Below are 18412 nucleotides of genomic sequence, written 5' to 3'. Positions count from 1 at the left end.
CATTGCATCATAATTCTGTTGTTTGAGATACAAGCCAACTTCACAGGGTTGTTGTGAGGAAAAAACACATGTGTGTCAGTCAGATGTATGCTGGGGGTCGGCGGTGGGGGGGGGGCGCAATTTCAGTGCTTGCCCTGGGCGCCGTTTTCTCTAGTTACGCCTCTGGCAGTGTGTGCTCATACTCAGTGTGTGCCCATCCACAGATCCTTCATTTGACTTGGACAGACCTTACAGGTGGCAGTGAGGTGGGGCTGAGAAGGGCTTGCTTAAAACACCCACCCTGCAGTATGATCATTCATATGAAACTACCTTATACTGAGTCAGACCATTGGTCTAATCTACTCTGTCTGGCAGTAGCTTCCCAGGGTTTAACTCAAGTGTCTTTTTCAGTCCTGTTATCCAAGACCCTTTAACTCAAGATGCCAGGAACTGAACCCTGTGCATACAAAGCATGTGTTCTGCCAGTGATAAATATACTTTCCTTCCCCAAATGTTTTTGTTATCCTCATATTGCAGGTGGGGAGGGCTGAGAGTTAGTTGTTTACAACAGCCCTGCAATGTAGTCCATGGTTCCATCATTCTACCCCACTCACATCCAACCCCACTCCACCTTCTCAACCACCAGTACAGGTCCCACATCCTTCTCAATCCCAGTCTTGGAGATGAATATCCCCCCATGTCTTCTGCTCTACTGGGAGCCCACACTGTCACCAGGATCCAGCTGTGCTTCTACCTGAGGAGGAGGATGACTTGAAGGAAAATGCAGCAGGTGAGATGTATCCCAGGTGCCTCCTTTTGGGCAGCAGCCACACATCTGGTGGGTGATATTGCTACCAATGTCCTATCCATTGCCACCAGCAGATCTTCTGCCTCCTCCTCCATGTGAGCTCCACGTTGATAAACATGCAGCACTACAGTTGGTACAGAATGCAGCAGCCAAATTGGTCTCTGCGACAACACGAAGGGACCACATAACACCAGTTCTAAAAGAACTGCACTGGCTGCCAATATGAAATACAAAGTGCTGGTGATTACCTATTAAGCCCTTAATGGCTTGGGTCCAGGCTATGTGAGAGAGTGCCTCCTTTGTCTAATCCCTGCTGCCTGTAAACGATCTTCTGGACAGGTCCAGTTACGGATGCCACTGGCTCATTTGGTGGCAATCCCAGGACCAGGCTTTCTCTGTGGCTGCCCCAGGGCATTGGAATAAGCTTCCTGCTAAAATAAGAGCATCTCCATCTCTGTTTGTTTTCAGGAAGAACCTCAAGACCCTCCTGTTCTCTCAGGCTTTTAGTTAGAATTGATTTTAATAATTTTAAAAACTTGTTTTAATATTTTTATTATATTGTTTTATTGTCATGTATTTTAATTTGTGACTTCTAAATATTTTAAATTTTGTACACTGCCTAGAGATATGCATATCAGGCGGTATAAAAATATGATAGATAGATAGATAGATAGATAGATAGATAGATGATATACATGAAAGAAAATGAGCATCACACAGCAGTATACTTCTTTCCTCATCCCTGCAGTCCAGTTCTCAAGCAGCAATGCAAGAAAGTGGATCTGCCAAAAAAGAAGAAGAAGAAGAAGAAGAAGAAGAAGAAGAAGAAGAAGAAGAAGAAGAAGAAGAAGAAGAAGAAGCCTATTAAGAACTCTTGAGGAAATGTTTTCCTCTGTGCATTGAAATATTACATTGGTAACTGATGATTAATTCAGATTCTAGATGCTGTCTATCACTAATACTGAGTAAATATGCATAGGACTAGGTGACACAATTGTTAACCTTCGTCCAGCCCCAAACTGTCTTTGGAACCTGTGAATCCATGGCCAGATTGGCACCTGGGGAAAAGAAAAATAGAGCTGGTATGATCAGCAAACCACACTCCAAATCTATGGACAATCTCACCCATTGGCTTCATGTAGATGTGAAATGGCACAGAATGGAAGACAAGATGGAACTCCCCAGGATAATTCCTATAGGGATAGGCAGTAGGGTTGCCAACTGTCCCTCATTACACAGGATGTCCCTCACTTCAGGAATGAAATGTTGGTCCCAATAGCGACAGCATTTATTCCTCATTTATTCAATAGCATATAATTCAATTACATATACATCCATGATACTCAGGCTCTTGATTACCACTGCATACACCTCCCAGCCCCCCCCCCCCAGCCCCCGCAACCCTAACAGGCAGTCGCATCTTAGCAGCAACACCATTTCATAATCTACTTCAAGGTACAAACAGGACCACGGCAAAATAAAAATAAAAATAAAAAACCAGCCCACCTAGGTGCTACAAAAGGTTGATGGTATCAAAAGTCTCAGGGGACATAGCCACACTTCCCCAGCCTTTCTTCTACTGCAGGCCACTGGGAAGGACAACCAAAGCCATTCCTGTTGCCTGTCTAGGTTAGAAGCCAGGCTGAAATAAATCTAGATAATCAGCTTCATGCAGAAGTGCCTGGAAATGCACGTCTACTACCCACTCAATTGCCTTGTCCCCAACTGGTAAACCAAAGCAATTACTCAGATGATAAGGGTTAAAGGAGACAATGGTCAGACAATCTCTATCAAAAGGGTTGGGGCCACACCTTCCCTCAGGGAAGCATTCACTACTTTCCTGCTCAGTACAGCCCTCTTCATCAGCTAGATATTATCAGCACAAAGGGCAAGGGTCAAGAAATCATATGATAGTACATCAGACCTCTCCAGGCACTTGGCCCACATCCTCCTTGAGTGAGAAAAACTGCAACGAATGAGTCTGCCTCTGAATGTTCTGATGTGTGGAATACTAGGATAGTCTTCTCTGCCACCATACCACTGGGCAAGATTCCTTATGAGAAAGGCAAGTGGAAGATTGACAGAGCAATGGAGCCTGCTCTTAAGGACTGCAGCATCTTACAAAGATGGTCCCATGCTTGGCGACTCAGAGGTGAGTCTTCAGCTTGGACTAAATTCCCAGGTAAATGTGCAGCACAATCCCTATGGGTCATCCTCAGGGCAATCTGGTTGTGTGGGCTCACTGCTTTTATGGTCTGTCCCTGCCAGCTAAATCCAGCACAGTAGTGTCAGAAGGTGGAAGGGTTCAGCAGCTATACATGATAGTCACCAGACTTTCCCACAAGTTAGAAGGCAGAAAGGCTAGGGAGCTGGAATAAACTGCCTGAAGCAGATCTGACACATATAATTTCCTTTGATCTAGACAAGTAGTACAGTAATACCTTATTTTAATACAACCAATATCAGCAAAACCTTTCTTAGTTAATAGGAGCATTGTGCTTCACTTCTGGGTCCTGGTAGAAAGAGATACTATTAGAAGCAGAACAGAGTAACTGTTAGTTCATCTGATTTTCTAAACATGGAGGAAAGGAATTGGTGTCTTCTTCATCCCAGAAGTCCTGGTGCACCCTGAGATGAGATTGGCGTCTGAGTCCAATTAATTTGAGTGTCCCCAGGAGCAAATTTGCCCCTCGGAGTGAGGGAGATAATGAAAAAATAGGGAGGGGTAGAGCTGGAGGTCCCTCAGGAGTTGGGAGCCCGGGTTCTTTGAAACCATCTGCTTAATTATAGCTATGTCCCTGAGTGCGCATTACTCCTCCTAAACTCCCATTTTAAGACTCTTCTAAACTGCAGACCTTTGGGGGACTATCCCACCATGCCCAACTCCTGCTGCTCCTCTTATTGCTTTGCCTACAATCCAGCCTGGTGAAGAATTCCAGAGAGCTCTAGAACTTTGCTCTAGATTTTTGTGTCTAACATCAGTATTACTTGAGGATGGCTTTTGGATTTTTCTTCTAATGGACCAGCATAGACCAACCTAATGCTTATGAAGAAGAAGCAGGATTCTTTTAAAGTATAAATACAGGGAGTAACTACCAGTACAAGGCCACACATGAGAAATGGTTTTGTGGCATATCTGTGTCTGGAACTGAGTGGCTTAGCGTATGTGCCTGCAGCCCCAGGCACAATTATATATATGGTGGACAGTTAGCTTGCTTTCATGCTACAGTTTATGGTCCATGTTTTGGATTATATATTTCCCCCAAGTTTCCTCTATATTTCACCCATGTCTTGAGCCATATGCTTTGATCCTGTCTCTTCACCATCATAGCATTATTTTGCTGCATGAGCTTCTGCACTATTCTGTCACTATAGAGCAGTCCAAATAGCATCTGCCTTGCAGGATCCTGCATTTCTGACTGAGCCTTTGTAGCACATCAGAGAGCCAGCGTGGTATAGTGGTTAGAGTGCTGGACTAGGACCGTGGAGACCTGAGTTCAAATCCCCATTCAGCCATGATACTAGCTGGGTGACTCTGGGCCAGTCACTTCTCTCTCAGCCTAACCTACTTCACAAGGTTGTTGTGAAAGAGAAACTTAAGTATGTAGTACACTGCTCTGGGCCCCTTGGAGGAAGAGCGGGATATAAATGTAATAATAATAAATGCTGCCTTCATACCTGGTAAGTGAGGGTCAGGGGTGGCTTGTGGCAGAGTTTTCATTAACATATGCCAGAATGACTTCATCATAATCATTGCCAATTTATTCATAGATTGCTTTTCATACACAGTTAAAGGGTTAAAAAAAAAACACTACTTGAATCTGCCTCCTCCTAATTTCTGTGACTGTATGGACCTAATGGCTGCCTTGATGAGGGAAACTACTCAAACTAGTCCCACTGAAATTAAAGGGATAAGTTAGGCATTGCCTAGCTTGTCCTTTTTACTTTCAGTGGGACTACTTTGTCAGCCACAACTTCATAATCTACTTTTAGATTGTGAGCCCTTTGAGAACAGGGATCCATCTTATTTATTAATTATTTCTCTGTGTAAACTCCCCTGAGCCATTTTTGGAAAGGTGGTAAAGAAATTGAATGAATGAATAAATAATGTCAGCCACTGAGTTAAAAATTGCTTATGGCTAGCAAGCAGCAGCTGCTGGGGAGTGGGGGGGACGAACGACAATATTGGCTGAAAAACAATGTAGGGGGGAATGATTATCCCCCTCCCACAATGTGATGCAGTCCCAATCTGGATCAGGCCCACACAGCTGCTTTTAGTCAAAGAAGAGATGTTTCCAGAATTAAACACACTCAATAATTCATTCACTAGGAGGAGACATGCCAATATGCAAACCCATGAATTATAGTTTTGACTCATGATGCTCTGGCATAACTGAAGCAGCAGGTGGCACTGCAGGAAAGCAAACAGGCAGCTTAAAGTAGCCAATCATTGCCTTGGAACTGTGAAGATCCCTTCCTGCCTGGCTCTGTGTTTAGTTCCCATATAGGCAGCTAGGCGTTGTTGGCTACAATGAACTCAGCATTGTTTGTTGTGGGCCTATCAAAGGTTTCATAGAAGGGATGATGTGGCAGGAGCAGGAAGTGGCCCCTTCTTAGCCAGAGGTTCCTCTCCAGACTCGATAAGAGTTTCCCGCAGAAGCTGGCAAAAGGGCAGAAGAAGATGATAAATGGTTATTGTAATAAAAGGCGTCACTGAGCAGGGCAGGGCAAAGCAATATAACTCTTCCTATTGAATCAGTGGAGAAACAGGAGTAAAAAAGGGCTGGGTTAAGCTTTACACGAGTATCTAAAAGAAGCAAAGCTGCAAATAGACTCCCTCTATCTTCCAGCTCTAGTTTAGTCATTGAAAACAGGATGAAGGATGGAATTATATGGCTATTGCTGTGTGCGGTATCCACAGCTCTGGGATGGGGATTTGTCTTCCAAACCATCCTCCATCATTACTTATTAATTCCCTTCATCACTCTGCCAATCATACTCAAATACAGTAATAGAATAGGGAAGGGAATGGTAGAAATGGAGGTGGCTCACAGGGATTAGAGCAGAGTCACCAGAATCCCTGTGGAATAGCCTCTGCTCTTTGCGCTTCTGTTGCTGCCGCACTGGAATTGGGTTTGAGGTGGCCACTGAATTAGGCTAGGTGTTGGCTGTCCAGCAAAGAACCCGATGGTCAGGCGCATTACCAGCAAGGTTACTGACTCTTCTGATAAGCAGGGTTCTTGTGCCTTTAATAGCCTTATCACAGGCTTTCCCTCACTGCATCTACATACTGAAAAAAACTTCACCTTCACGCATGCCTTCATGCCACGGGGTATCTGAAGAGCGAATCTGCTTCACAGCAGGTTTGTAAGATGTTTAATTTGGGAGATTAAATGGACAGTTCACATAGGGTCAGCTCCTCCCCGCAAGCCCTGGCAGATCTTTTTCCTGTGTATTCCCACCTATTTGCAACGGGTTTTTTCTCCAACCAATCACAAATCACATCATAGAGAGGAGGAGGCAAGAGAGCTTTTTTGTTGTTGTTAGTTTGAGCTATGGAGGAGTGGAAGACCGGCATGACATATTGCCAAAAGCTGGATCAAACAGCAGAATGCTTAACCCTTGCCTTTGTGAGTGACTGCCTTCATCACCTCATGTTCCCCCCACCCACACACCCACACACACCCAGATGATTTAAGAGGCAGGGAAGTTTAAAGCAGAAATCAGAGCTTTCTCTCTATCATGAAGAAAATTGCAGGCTAATGGAATCGGCTCAGAAAAAAAGGCTCAGGTTACATCCATTCTGCATATCTAAAGCCTATATAAACTCCCCTTCCTTGAGTTTTGAAAAGCCGAATTACTGGCATGGCCACTCCACACATCAAGGGAGAAGTGGCAGGGCATAACAGAAGCCTCACGGTTTCCACCCCCCACCCCCAAGCCACTAAAACACTAGAGGATTTTTAAAAGCTGGACATACTTTGGGCTAAGGCAGAATGTGCTGCCTCGATTCGGGGAGAAACAGAGTCCTGTCTGTACTGGTCCCTAATAGCCCACTGAGATGTCAAGGTAAATGCAGCTAATATGTGATTGGCCCACTCTCAGAATCCCCAGAGGAGATTCGAAGTAAAATCCCAGTGTGTTAAGCCTCCAGCTGAATTCCTGATGTTAAAGGCATAGGAACTCTGCCAGAAAAAGCAGTAGACATTCTACTAACCAGAATGAAACCAGAGAGAGCTCGTTGATACACTCAATGAGATCTGGGTGCCTGGGGACATATAGACCAGCCAGGAAATAAATACACAGGCCCTTATCTTGCTTACAGGGAAGCTTCTCATACAAAGAGCACAACAGTCCAGGGTAAAGGAAAAGATCTCTGAAAAGTAGCACTTTTCCCATGGAAGCTGAAGTAAGGCTGGTGATAGGTGTAAGAGCCCATCTGTCACTGATCTCCACTGTGAGGAAAATTCAGATGCTGAAATGAACATAAGTGTAACTTTCCAGTAGCATAGTTGGGGAGTACAGGAGCACTGTCCGTGAAGCTCTGTGAACACACAAGAAGTGCTACATATCACTACCACCACCATCATGATTGCTACTATTATGACTATAATTATTGCCATTAAGGCAAAGAGATTCAGAGGCAACTACTTCCAATAATGAGAGCCAAGAATGGCCAATCATTAAGTTTTGAGACACCTGAAGGAATTCTAGTTTTATGAGGACAAACATCAGGAGAACTGATGTTTCAGGTCAGTTCCAGGTCAGAATTGAGAGCCAGCATGGTGTAGTGGTTAGAGTGCTGGACTAGGACCAGGGAGACCCGAGTTCAAATTCCTATTCAGTCATGATACTTGCTGGGTGACTCTGGGCCAGTCATACCTACTTCACAGGGTTGTTGTAAGGAGAAACATAAGTATGTAGTACTGTACTTAGTAGTAGTACTCTGGGCTCTGTGGAGGAAATAAAATGTAAAATAAATAAATTATTAATAACTGTTCATCTCTCAAATGTGGAAGTGCTGGACACCTACAGCTTGCACACCACTCAGTCCTGTGGATTCTCTTTCAGATCCAGTTTGATGAGTCTGAAAGATCTGACTCCATATATTGTATTTATAGAAGATAACTCTGAATTTAAAACAACCCCCTTAAAACACAGGTTAAATACAGGTTATACATGTAATTACCCCAAAGGAAGGGGACTCTGAATTTAAGACAATTCCCCAATTTTTAACATCAAAGAACCTGGAGGGCGGGGGGACCAAGTCTTGGAGTCAGTAAATACAGTAAATATATGGGACAGGGTGAAGAAGAATAGTAGAAATGAATATCTAAGCAGTGAAGCAATACCACCCAAGAAAATCTATACTGTTGCCCCAGTTGTCATGTGCCTCATCATCCTGAGCACCAGACATAGAATTTAATCCTAAAATTAAACAAGGCTGGGACAAAAACAGGAAGGAAACATGGACCGGCTGATAGGGGCATCTACGCCACCCCTCCCGGTTAATTCCTCTCTACCACTGCATCCCTCTGAAGTTTCACAGAACTAGCGGAGAAGCAGGCACCTCCCTGAGTGATTGAGACATACAAGGTATGGACACCACCACATATTTCGGGGTTAGCTACACTTTGAGTTTCTGTCAGCTTGCATGCAGAGGGCTGCTGGGCAGCATGGAAGCAATGCCATCTGCAGAGGCAACTGTCCTGCACCCACCATAAATGGATGCTGAACACTGCAAAGCTCTAGGTCCTACTACTCAGAAATGAGGTTTGTCTCGTTGAGCTTAGCCAGCCTTTTAGCGGCTCAACCAGTCCCTGCCAGAAGCAACAGAGGGCTGCAACTTCTTTCAGCCAACGAATGTCCCTAGCTAGGCCTGAAGGATCCCTTGCCGCCCTGTGACAAATCCTTTCAGAGCATGAGAAACTCTTCAGCAGTAAAGTGTAGCAAGAGAGGAAATCAATGATCAAGGACACTTGGAGGAGGAGTGGGATATAATTAAATTCAATTTATTACGGTCAATGACCAGCATTAAATACACATCACATTAGTTACACAGTCGGATATAGTTTTGTTGGGGGAGGTGGAAGCCTAAGACAGTGAGGGGAAAGGGAAGGGACAGACAGGGTCCAAATGGCCCAGATAGTCCCTTTTATTGGAGCCGGGGTTTCTGCTTGAAAAGAAGGTCTGTGCAATCCTAAAGCTTGCTGTCCTCTGCTAACACAATAGGTCCAGTAAAAGGTATCCTTTGAAATCATTTGGAATCTTTGGGAGGCACAGTTTTCTTAGAGTGAGAATTTGGTGTTCCACATGGGATATTTTACCCTTACCTAGAAGATCACGAGGCTCTTTCCTCAGGGGCATTTCTATCCTGCCAAGTTCCTGAAGGGTTCAAAGGATAGCCTACCCTGGGTAAATCTGACACACCGCTCTTGCTTTTAATTTACAGATGTGGGGAAATAACACACAAGCGTCCTGGGAGACTTCGCCTTCAAAGGAGATCTCAAGCTCCTCCTCTAACAATTCAGCACTTTTGCAATGTGCAGCAGAAGTCGAGTTCCAGTACCTGCTCCTTCCAATCACTTACAGTCTGGTTTGTGTGCTGAGCTTGGCCTCCAACAGTGTGGCCTTGTGGAGCTGCTGGGCCACTCGGGCCCAGGCCCCTCCTGTCATGGTCTTCATCTACAACCTCATTGCCATCGACCTGTTGTTTGCTCTGTCCCTGCCATTACAGGCTGTGTACCATGCTAGGCACAATGACTGGCCCTTTGGGGAGGGCCTGTGTAAGGCCACCAATGCACTCTTCCTGGCCAACATGTTCAGCTGTACTCTCTTCCTGGCCTGCATCTGCCTGGAGCGTTACCTGGCTGTCACCCAACCTGTCCGCTACCTGCGCCTGAGGCGTCCCCTCTACCGTGTGCTGCTCTCTGTGGCCATCTGGGCCTCCATAGGGATTGGGCTATTGAGCCTCTTCTCCAAGAGCACAGTGACCAGGCGCTTCCCAAATGGGAACACAGCCTGCATGGAGAATTTCCCGACCCATGTATGGAGTGGGCGGCTGGCAGCCATGGTCCTTGTCTCCTCTGCCATGGGCTTCTTTGTGCCTTTCCTCACCATTATCATCTGTTCCGTGGTGATTGCCCGGCGCATCATGAATCTGAGGTGTGGTTCAGCCCAGACCGCTTCACTGCGGAGGCACTCCCTCCGCACCCTCCTGTTGGTGACCAGCTTGCTCACCCTCTGCTTCCTACCCTTCCATACCATCTACACCCTGCACACACTCGGACGGATTGGGATCCTGTCAGCTCCAAGGCTGCTGTATTTCACTTGCTCAGCTCAGCGTGCTACCATGGCCCTGGCTAGCATCAACAGTGCTTTTGACCCACTGGTGTATTATTTCAGCATGAAGCCTGCCAACTGGAAACTGCCCTGCTGTGGCACAAACCAGCAGCCCTTCCAAGATTCAGGTGGAGCTAGCCCAGCAGTGGAGGGCATCAGGAGCATGGCCTAGAGGGCAAGGGCTTGCCTAAGGCCTCTCTGCAACGCATTCTCTGATTTCAAAGTGTATGCCCACCAGCACCAGCAGCACCACCAAACTGTATTACTCATCACACTGTGAACAGGATCAGCCTCGAAAATGGCACCGTCATCTGAAGCAGGCAAGAAGATGGAATCACCTGATTGTCAGGGCAATTTATGGCTAAAGAATACTTGTTGTTTTGCAGGCTGAGATCAGTGTTAGCTTTTGGTGCAAGGTTTATAGTTTGGGCTTGGCTGGTCCAAACCAATTTATGTGGAAATTATGTTCTCAGAGTTCCAAGACTAACCGAGTCTGTAGCCAGAGAGACAATTTGAAGGCAGTGAGAGCAGATAACACAGTGCAGGCAGTCAGGGAGTCCAAACGGGTTGATCTGAGAAGCAATACAGAAGCACTGTTGTATAAAATCAAAGCGCAGAAGTGAACTCAGAGAGAGAGAGAGAGAGAGAGAGAGAGAGTAGGCATTGGAGTTTTTCAGGCACCAAAGCTTCTGACTTGTTGCAATACTTTTGTGTCTGTCTAAGCAGAAAAGTTCTGGCCTTAAAGCCAGGAAGATCTGGGGTAGAAATAAGTAAACCCTGAAAAATCTACAATGAAAATAATCTGGAATAAGTGGGTTGATTTCATGGACATCTATGAAGGGACTTGCAAAGGAAGGCCTGCACAGGACCTTAGGGCCTGGTGGTCAATGCTGCACAAGCATGAAGCATCCAAGGAAGCTGGGAATAATGGGAACTCATCTCCCATTGTCCCCAGCTTACCTAGGAAAATAGCAGTGACCAGGGCCTCAGGCTCCTCTGCTGTAGCATTCACTGCATGAATGAGCCTGCTCAGCTATCTCCAAGACTATATAGTAAGGGGTGGGGTAGCAGCAGGTGACATCATCACCTTGTATCATTGTCTGCCAGCCAGATACGGATGCATTTCAGACTGAAACTGACTCATCATCCAGCCTGGTCAAAAATGCACCCTGGTGTGGGGAGAAAGTCTCAAAATCTGGACAAAATGAAGATGGTGACACAAGTACAGTATATGGTATCATGTTTACGGACTTCAATTGAATTGTACAATGGATGAAGCCTCTGTACCTTACAGGGCTCTTCCTGTCAGAGGCACTGTACCCCTGGACTTCCAGATTGGTCCAGGGCATTCACACCCCCAGGGGCCCCCAAATCCTCTTTAGTCTGTCCCAGGTGTCCACACGTGCCGTGTGGCAAAGTGTGACTGATCTGCGCTGGGCACCGTGCGTAACCTTTGCTTTAGAGACAGAGGTGGTACTGTGGGAAAGAAATATGGGGGATGGGAATATGTTAAATTGTGTGTTGAAATGTTCCTGCTAATGCATATTTATGCATTAAATATGCAGTTTCTGCATATGCATAAATATATCTGTTTTATATTCTTTCATTCTCGTGAGTTCAGTTGCTGTTTGTGCCCTCAAGAACCCACAAGATAAAAATACTGCTTGTGTCACTGTGTGTGTGTGTAGGGGGAGTGATGATGTTTAATTTGCAAGGGCGGGGGCCTCCAAAGGCTTTTAGGTGTAGGCTCCAAAATTACCTAGGTGCACCTCTATCTCCTGTCAATGCCAAAGTTTCCATTCAGAGTGTTGTGAGTTTGCGGTTTCGTTTGCCTAAAGTGATACTTGAGGGAAACCAGGGATTTAACATAAGAGCGGCAATGCTCCTTTAACTACAGAGGATGTTTATGAATAGAGCCAAATTCGGAGGCAGGGAACTGGCGATCACGGGGTTGGAGGGGCACTGGGCATTTCAATTATTGTTAAAATGTAAACGTTCCCATAAGATTAGGCAAAACAAATTTGTTACTATTTGCTTATATATGGCAAGAATATAGAGAGAGGCACAGATCCGTGCATGTACATTTACCATCTTATACGGCAGGGGCAAATCATGCATGCAGATCATGCACCAAAATATTTTGTGAAAAGCACTGCAAATTTAACAATTACAAAAATTAAACAAATTGAAGGCATGCTGGAGATGTTCCTTGCCTGGAGGTTTTACAGACAGGGCTTTCTCCCCCACTGAATCCATTCCTGATTGGAGTGTGCCAGTCCACATATTCGCTTGATTTAACTCCACCTCCCTGTGGGCAGACAGGGCTTTGTGTCCGGGTTTTTAAAAATCCTCTATTTCCAGCAGCTTCTGCTTTCTCCAAAGGTGTTGATGGAGGTGCTGATGGCTATGCGAATGGTCCATCTAATCCCTCGAATTAAAATGCCTTAAAATGCCTCGAATCTGCTGTGAAGCAGATTCGCTCTTCAGATACCCCAAGGCATAGAGCCATGTGTGAAAATGTGTGTGGTTTTTCAATAAATGCCAATAAACTAGAAAACTTAAGGGGAATAAATTCTCCCACAGATCAATGTGAATCAGCCCGCCCCCTCGCCCCCCGCAAATAATTCCATACTGGGAGCATATTATCACCCACCTTCCAAAACTCTAAGGTTGAGTGTGAGATGGAGAAATAAGTCAGGGAAGCAACCAAGGGAGGAGATGTAAGAAAGGAAGACTTCCAGCTATCCTCACATTGATGAAGTAAACATATGACACAACCATACTAAATGTACTTTTAGGTCACAGCAAATAGGCATGTTGAAATATGATCAGTCTCTGTGCCTTAGTAGAGTTAGTCATGGAGCTGACTAGAGAAGTGACTCTTGACTTAATCCTCAGTAGTGCCCAGGCTGTAGTGTGAGAAACAAATGTTGTTAAACTGCTCAGGAACTGTGACAATGGTGCTATCAACTTCAAAGTTGCTCAGAACATCCAATATGGTCACATGTAGAGGTTGTTCACATGACCAGGTAAGGGTGGGCGGGCGGGGGAAGAAGGCTTCACTACACTCACCTTCCCCCCAGACAATGAACAAAATGTTGCTGGTCTCCACATGATGCATTTTTGGAGAGCCAGGACACACACTGCATCGGGGATTCCCCCAGGAGACAGGCGCTGTAGGCACTCGTCTCTGTGTGCCACTGGGCTGGAAGAAACCCAATCTCGCACGAAAGCTGGAAGCCCGGGTTAAGGGAGTACTTGCTCTCTTAACCTTGGCTAAAAGATGGGCTAAAAAGCCAGGCTAGGTGACACTGCCCCAATCGGATCAGGCCCAATCCTGATCACACACAGCCTAAACCAGGCTGGGCTTCCATAGCCTGGGTTAGGGTGAGCATGAGAACAGCCTTTTGATTTCAAAAGAAGAGCCCTGAAAAGTGAGGGGTCAGTTGAAAGAAAGTTGAAAAGCAGAGTCAGGAAGGTCAAGTCTTTTCAGGAAAATTGGAGTTTATTTAAAACTACTAGGTTCAGATGGCATTTATAGTACAGATTAGGAAAGGCACAAACCAGTCTAAGAGGATGCCAGCATGATTAACAAGCAGACTCTGGGAAGCTATATAAGGCAAGAAGGCTTCCTTTAAAAAGTGGAAGTTTTGTCCAAATGAGGTGAACGAAAGGAGCACAGATTCTGGCATAGCAAATATAAGATGACAATAGGCAAGCAACAACAGCAAAATAGAATTTGAGGATCATATTGCTAAAAATATTAAAACAAACAGGAAACATTTCTTTAAATATATCAAAGCAAAAACCAGCCAAACTGGCCTTGAAACTATTAGGCAGCAAAGCTATGAAAAGATTACGGAAGAAGAAAAGGCGATTTCAGAGAAGCTAAATGAATTCTGTGTACTAATCTGTATCAGGAAGATACTGGACAAAGAAGCATACCTTTACCACCTCTGGAGCTGAGAGCAATTGAAAGACTAATAGAGGTGACAAGAGATGAAGTTCTAAGACTAACTGACAAATTATAAGTCACCAGGTCTAGACAGAGTTTTTAAAGAACATGAAATTGTTGATTATCTAACTAAAATATGCTACTTCACTAAAATCACCCTTTTGAGGACTGGAAGGTTGCCAGTATAATACCAGTCTTACATAGGGATCAAGGTAAGAAGGTAGGAAATTAAATGCCAGTTAGTCTGGTTTCTGTGCCATGTAAACTAGTAGAAAACATTGTTAAAGATAGAAGTATTAAACATGTAGGGGGGAAATCTCACTGAAAAAGAATCCACACGACTTCTACAAAGGGAATTCCTGTCTTGATAAGCTTATCTGAGAATGTCAACAGACATACAGCTAGGGGTAATAAAGCAGATATCATTTACTTTGACTGCCAAAAAGCCTTTAATAAAGCCCTTGACCAAAGGTTTCTAAATAACTGAGCAATCATGGGATAAGCTAACTGGTCCAGGGGCAGATCTATAATTGAGCACCAATTTCATAAATTCAAATTTCGCATATACAACCATGGAATCTGAACTTGCTATAACCAACAAAGAAAGTGATCTTTGGGTTGTGGCAGACAGTTCAATTAATATGTCTCTTCAGTGTGCAGCAGCAGTGAAAAATGTAAACTTAATGCTAGGAACTGTTAGGAGTGAAAATAAAATGGCCAGTATCATAATACCATTAAATTTATAGTGTGGCCTGTGGCCATATTTTGAATATCATGCACAGTTCTGGTCAATCCATCTCAAAAAGGATATCACAAAGATGTATAAAAGGTCAATCAAAACAATCAAGGGTTGGACCTTTCCTATCAGGAAAGGTTAAATCATCTGGACCTTTTTAGTTTTACGGGGGTCAACCAATTAAATTGAGTGTCAATCGATTCAGGACAGACAAAAGAAAGGATCTCACAAAATGCATAATTAACTTAAGGAATCCGTCGCTTTATGGTTATTTAAGCTGCTACTAATGCTAAATGATCTGTCTGAGCTAGCCCAGCTCACATGATTGCATCTGAAGGGATGATTTGGATTAACTACTCTCCATACCATTATGAGAAGGGGAATAATGCACCAGGAGGTTTTACAGACAGGGCTTTATGCTGTGGGGTATCCGAGGAGTGAATCTATTTCGCAGCAAATCTGAGACAGTTTAATCCGGGAGATTAGGTGGAGCATTCACATAGCCCTCGGCTGTTCCCCTACGCACATCAAAGACAAGCATGGAGCTTAGCAGAAACATCAAGGTTTTTTTCAAAGGCCGCTGGAAATAGAGGATTATTTTAAGTCAGACATACCTTGAGCTAAACCAGAATTCGCAGCCTCCCTGTGGGGAAAAACAAAGCCCTGCCTGTCCTGGTCCCTGATAGGCCGCAGGGAGGTTGGGTTAAATGCATCAAATATGTGGACTGGCACACTCCAATCAGGAATGGATTCAGTGGGAGAGAAAGCCCTGTCTGTAAAACCTCCAGGAGGGGGAGCAGGTTGTAAGCATGTGCTCCTGTCTTGTGTGGGTGAGACTGGCTCAGATGTATCATCTGATCTAGCACCCTTCTATCTTAAACAATTGGTTTCTTGGGAGCACTTGGTGAGCCACTGTTGGAAACAGGATGCTGGACTAGATGGCTTTTTTTCTCATCTTACTTTATGAGGCTACTAGCCGACCCCCACACAGAGCATCTGTGTGCTCTTTGGGGCCAGCTACCTCTCCCCCCACCACACCTGCCCCAGTCTCTGGCCGGGCCCAGGCTGCCGGATAAGAGCGCCACCGTGGCGGCCGAGGTGCTGCTGCTGCAGCCGGGCCTGCCTTGCCTTGCCTCAGCAGCTGGGCCCGCTGCCTCCTTGCCTCTGCGGCCCGCCGCCACCTCTGCAGCCGCCGCAACCACAGCGGTCGGGCCGCCTCCGCCTCTGCAGTCGCCTCCGCGGTTCTCCTGGGTGCCGCCGCCGCGGCTGGGCTGAGTGCCGCCGCCGCGGCCAGGCCAGGCCCACCACCACCACTGTGCTGCTGGGCCGGGCCGCCCCCGCCCCGCCGCTGCTGCACCACCACCACCGGGCCGCCCCGCCACCTCACATCTGCGACCGGGCTGGGGCCCACCGCCGCCACAGCCTGGCCCGCCGCCGCAGCCTGGCCCACACCGCCGCCGCGGCCCGGCCCGCCGCCTTGCCTCCGCAGCTGCCCAGGCAGCCAATTCTCCTGGGTGCGCCAGGACCAATCAGGCGCTGGGACGCACGTTCTAAAGGCACACCCAGGAGAATTATATATATAGATTCACACAAGCAGCCCAACCCAGGCTAGGGCAATCCAGTGTGAAGCGCCAGGATTACTGCCGATCCCAACGCTTCTGCCTCTGCTAACCCAACTTTTTAACCTCGGCAGGAGGTTATTCACACATGGCTTTATGCCTTGAGGTATCTGAGGAGTGAATCTACTTCGCAGTTGCTTTGAGGTCATTTAATTTGGGGGATTAGATGGACGGCTCACATAGCCATGGGCTGCACTCCCTGCGATCTTTCTCCTTTGTGCGTTCTCACTGATTGCTCTGGGTTTTTTCTCCATGCCTTCACCTGCCGAATCTGACCAAATCTTTGCCTTTGTGAGTGACTGCCTTCAGCACCTCACCTCCCCCACCTGACCATTTAAGAGGCAGGGAAGTTCAAAGGGCTCAGATTAGGAAGATGGCAATTTCCCACGCTGCTGCTGCTGCTGCTTTGCAGAAGGCAGAGGGCTGGGCTGGGGTTCTCCAATGTTTGGAGAAGCCGGGATGAGCAGCTCTGCTTGAAGTCCCCCACCCCGCAATCAGAGGCTGGCAGCGCTCCTGGTGTCTCTCTGGCCAGGCAGGTGAGGTGGGGGTGTTGGGGGGGGTGATGGTGGGGATGGGGTTGCCTGGCAGGGAGGGAGGACGGCTCCAGAGGCTTCTCTGCTTGGCATCCCCCTGCTGCTGAGGCTGCATTCCTGCACTTCTTGCTTGGCACGAGGCAAGGGGAGTCGATTCCACACAGCAGACCAGAGATGCCGGTAGGCAACTTGCTGACCCTCCGAGGCAGGAGGAGGCTGTGAGGAGTATCAGAAGATACTCCAGTCCCATCAGAGAGAGGAGGAGGTGAGAGAGCTTGACAGCTGTTTCGGAAGGACATAATTTCACCAATCTGCCACAACCCCTCCTCCCGGCAGTGCGTACAATTGTAAATCACTCAGAGCAGACCACACCACTGAATTACTGCCAATTGCCAATCCACACACCAAAAGAGAAGTCCCGTGGCATTCCATAAAGCTCGGTTAAAAAAAAAAAGCTGCCACAAATAGAAGATTTTTTTACCCCTGGTATAATTCGGGTCAAGCTAGAATGCACAGTAATTTTTAACAGTAATTCGGGGGAAAGCAGAGTCAGTTGTGTACTGGTCTCTGATAGCTCTCAGGGACTTCGGGGTTGATCCAGTTAATATGTGGACTAGGAATGTGCACAAACCTGTTCAGAGGCCCTTTTACGGGCCTCCAAACAGATTTGAACACTGAGGGGTGGGTTTGAAGCTCAAAGGCAGGGGAGTCTCACTTTAAGGGCAGGAGAGGGTGCACTTACCCCTCCCCCTGCTTTCCCCCCACTGGTGCTCGTGTCGGTAAAAGCCTTCGGGGCGGCAGTGTACCTCCCTGCTGCCCCTTCCCCCTCTTTGTCCGAAAGTGGACGGAAGTACCGTGCACACATGTGCATGTCATTTGCATGCACTCGCACATCACGATCATGCATGCACCTGTCTGACGTGTGCACGTGCACCCAGTACTCCCGGCCACCTCTGGCCAAAGAGGGGGAAGGGGCAGCTGGGAGGTACACTGCTGCCCCCAAAGCTTTTATCGACACCAAGTGCTGGTGGGGGGAAAGCGGGGAGAGGGGGAAGAGCAGCTTCCTCCACCCTTAAAGTGAGACCCACCCCACCCCCTCGAGCCACCCCCACCCGGTTCCGTGCACAACCCTCATGTGGACTCGCAGCCTCCATTCTGGAGGGGATGCAAGCTCAATGCCATGTGTGTAAAAGCCCCAGCTGATCATTACTGGACTATCACCGCTGGGTTAAAAGGCTTTCCCCTGGCCCACTGCCAGCGGCTGTGCCAAGCACGGTGGCATCGACTATTCTAATGAGAGCAGCCACTGCACTTGCGGGATGGGACACTTTGGGATACGGGAGAGGGAAGTCCTCCCGCTCCCAGCTCTGGCCTTCACCATGCCACCACTCGTGTGGGGATGTGGCATGGCAGAGGGACAGATGGCTGCTGCCAGTCTGC

General features: G+C 46.8%; 2 protein-coding genes across 2 annotated transcripts in view; both read left to right on the top strand.

Annotated features, from left to right (window-relative positions):
- The first annotated feature begins 9239 nt into the window (after positions 1-9239).
- On the top strand, positions 9240-10301 carry LOC128343994 (lysophosphatidic acid receptor 6-like). Its single transcript, XM_053293434.1, has one exon. The coding sequence runs from the start codon at positions 9240-9242 to the stop codon at positions 10299-10301; it is 1062 nt and encodes a 353-aa protein (XP_053149409.1).
- A 5320-nt stretch (positions 10302-15621) lies between these two features.
- The window catches only part of F12 (coagulation factor XII), a 31395-nt gene continuing 28604 nt past the window's right edge, over positions 15622-18412 (top strand). The window contains exon 1 of the mRNA XM_053287957.1: positions 15622-15724. The gene's annotated coding sequence lies outside the window, so the exon portion shown is untranslated. The remainder of the gene's footprint in view (positions 15725-18412) is intronic.

This window comes from Hemicordylus capensis, chromosome 2 (assembly GCF_027244095.1).
Source record: "Hemicordylus capensis ecotype Gifberg chromosome 2, rHemCap1.1.pri, whole genome shotgun sequence".
Taxonomy (NCBI): Eukaryota; Metazoa; Chordata; class Lepidosauria; order Squamata; family Cordylidae; genus Hemicordylus; species Hemicordylus capensis.
This window is presented reverse-complemented; position numbering and strand designations above follow the sequence as displayed.

What these genes read in the sequence shown, in the direction of transcription:
- LOC128343994 (XM_053293434.1), top strand. Translation starts at nt 9,240, where the DNA reads ATGTGGGGAAATAACACACAAGCGTCCTGGGAGACTTCGCCTTCAAAG.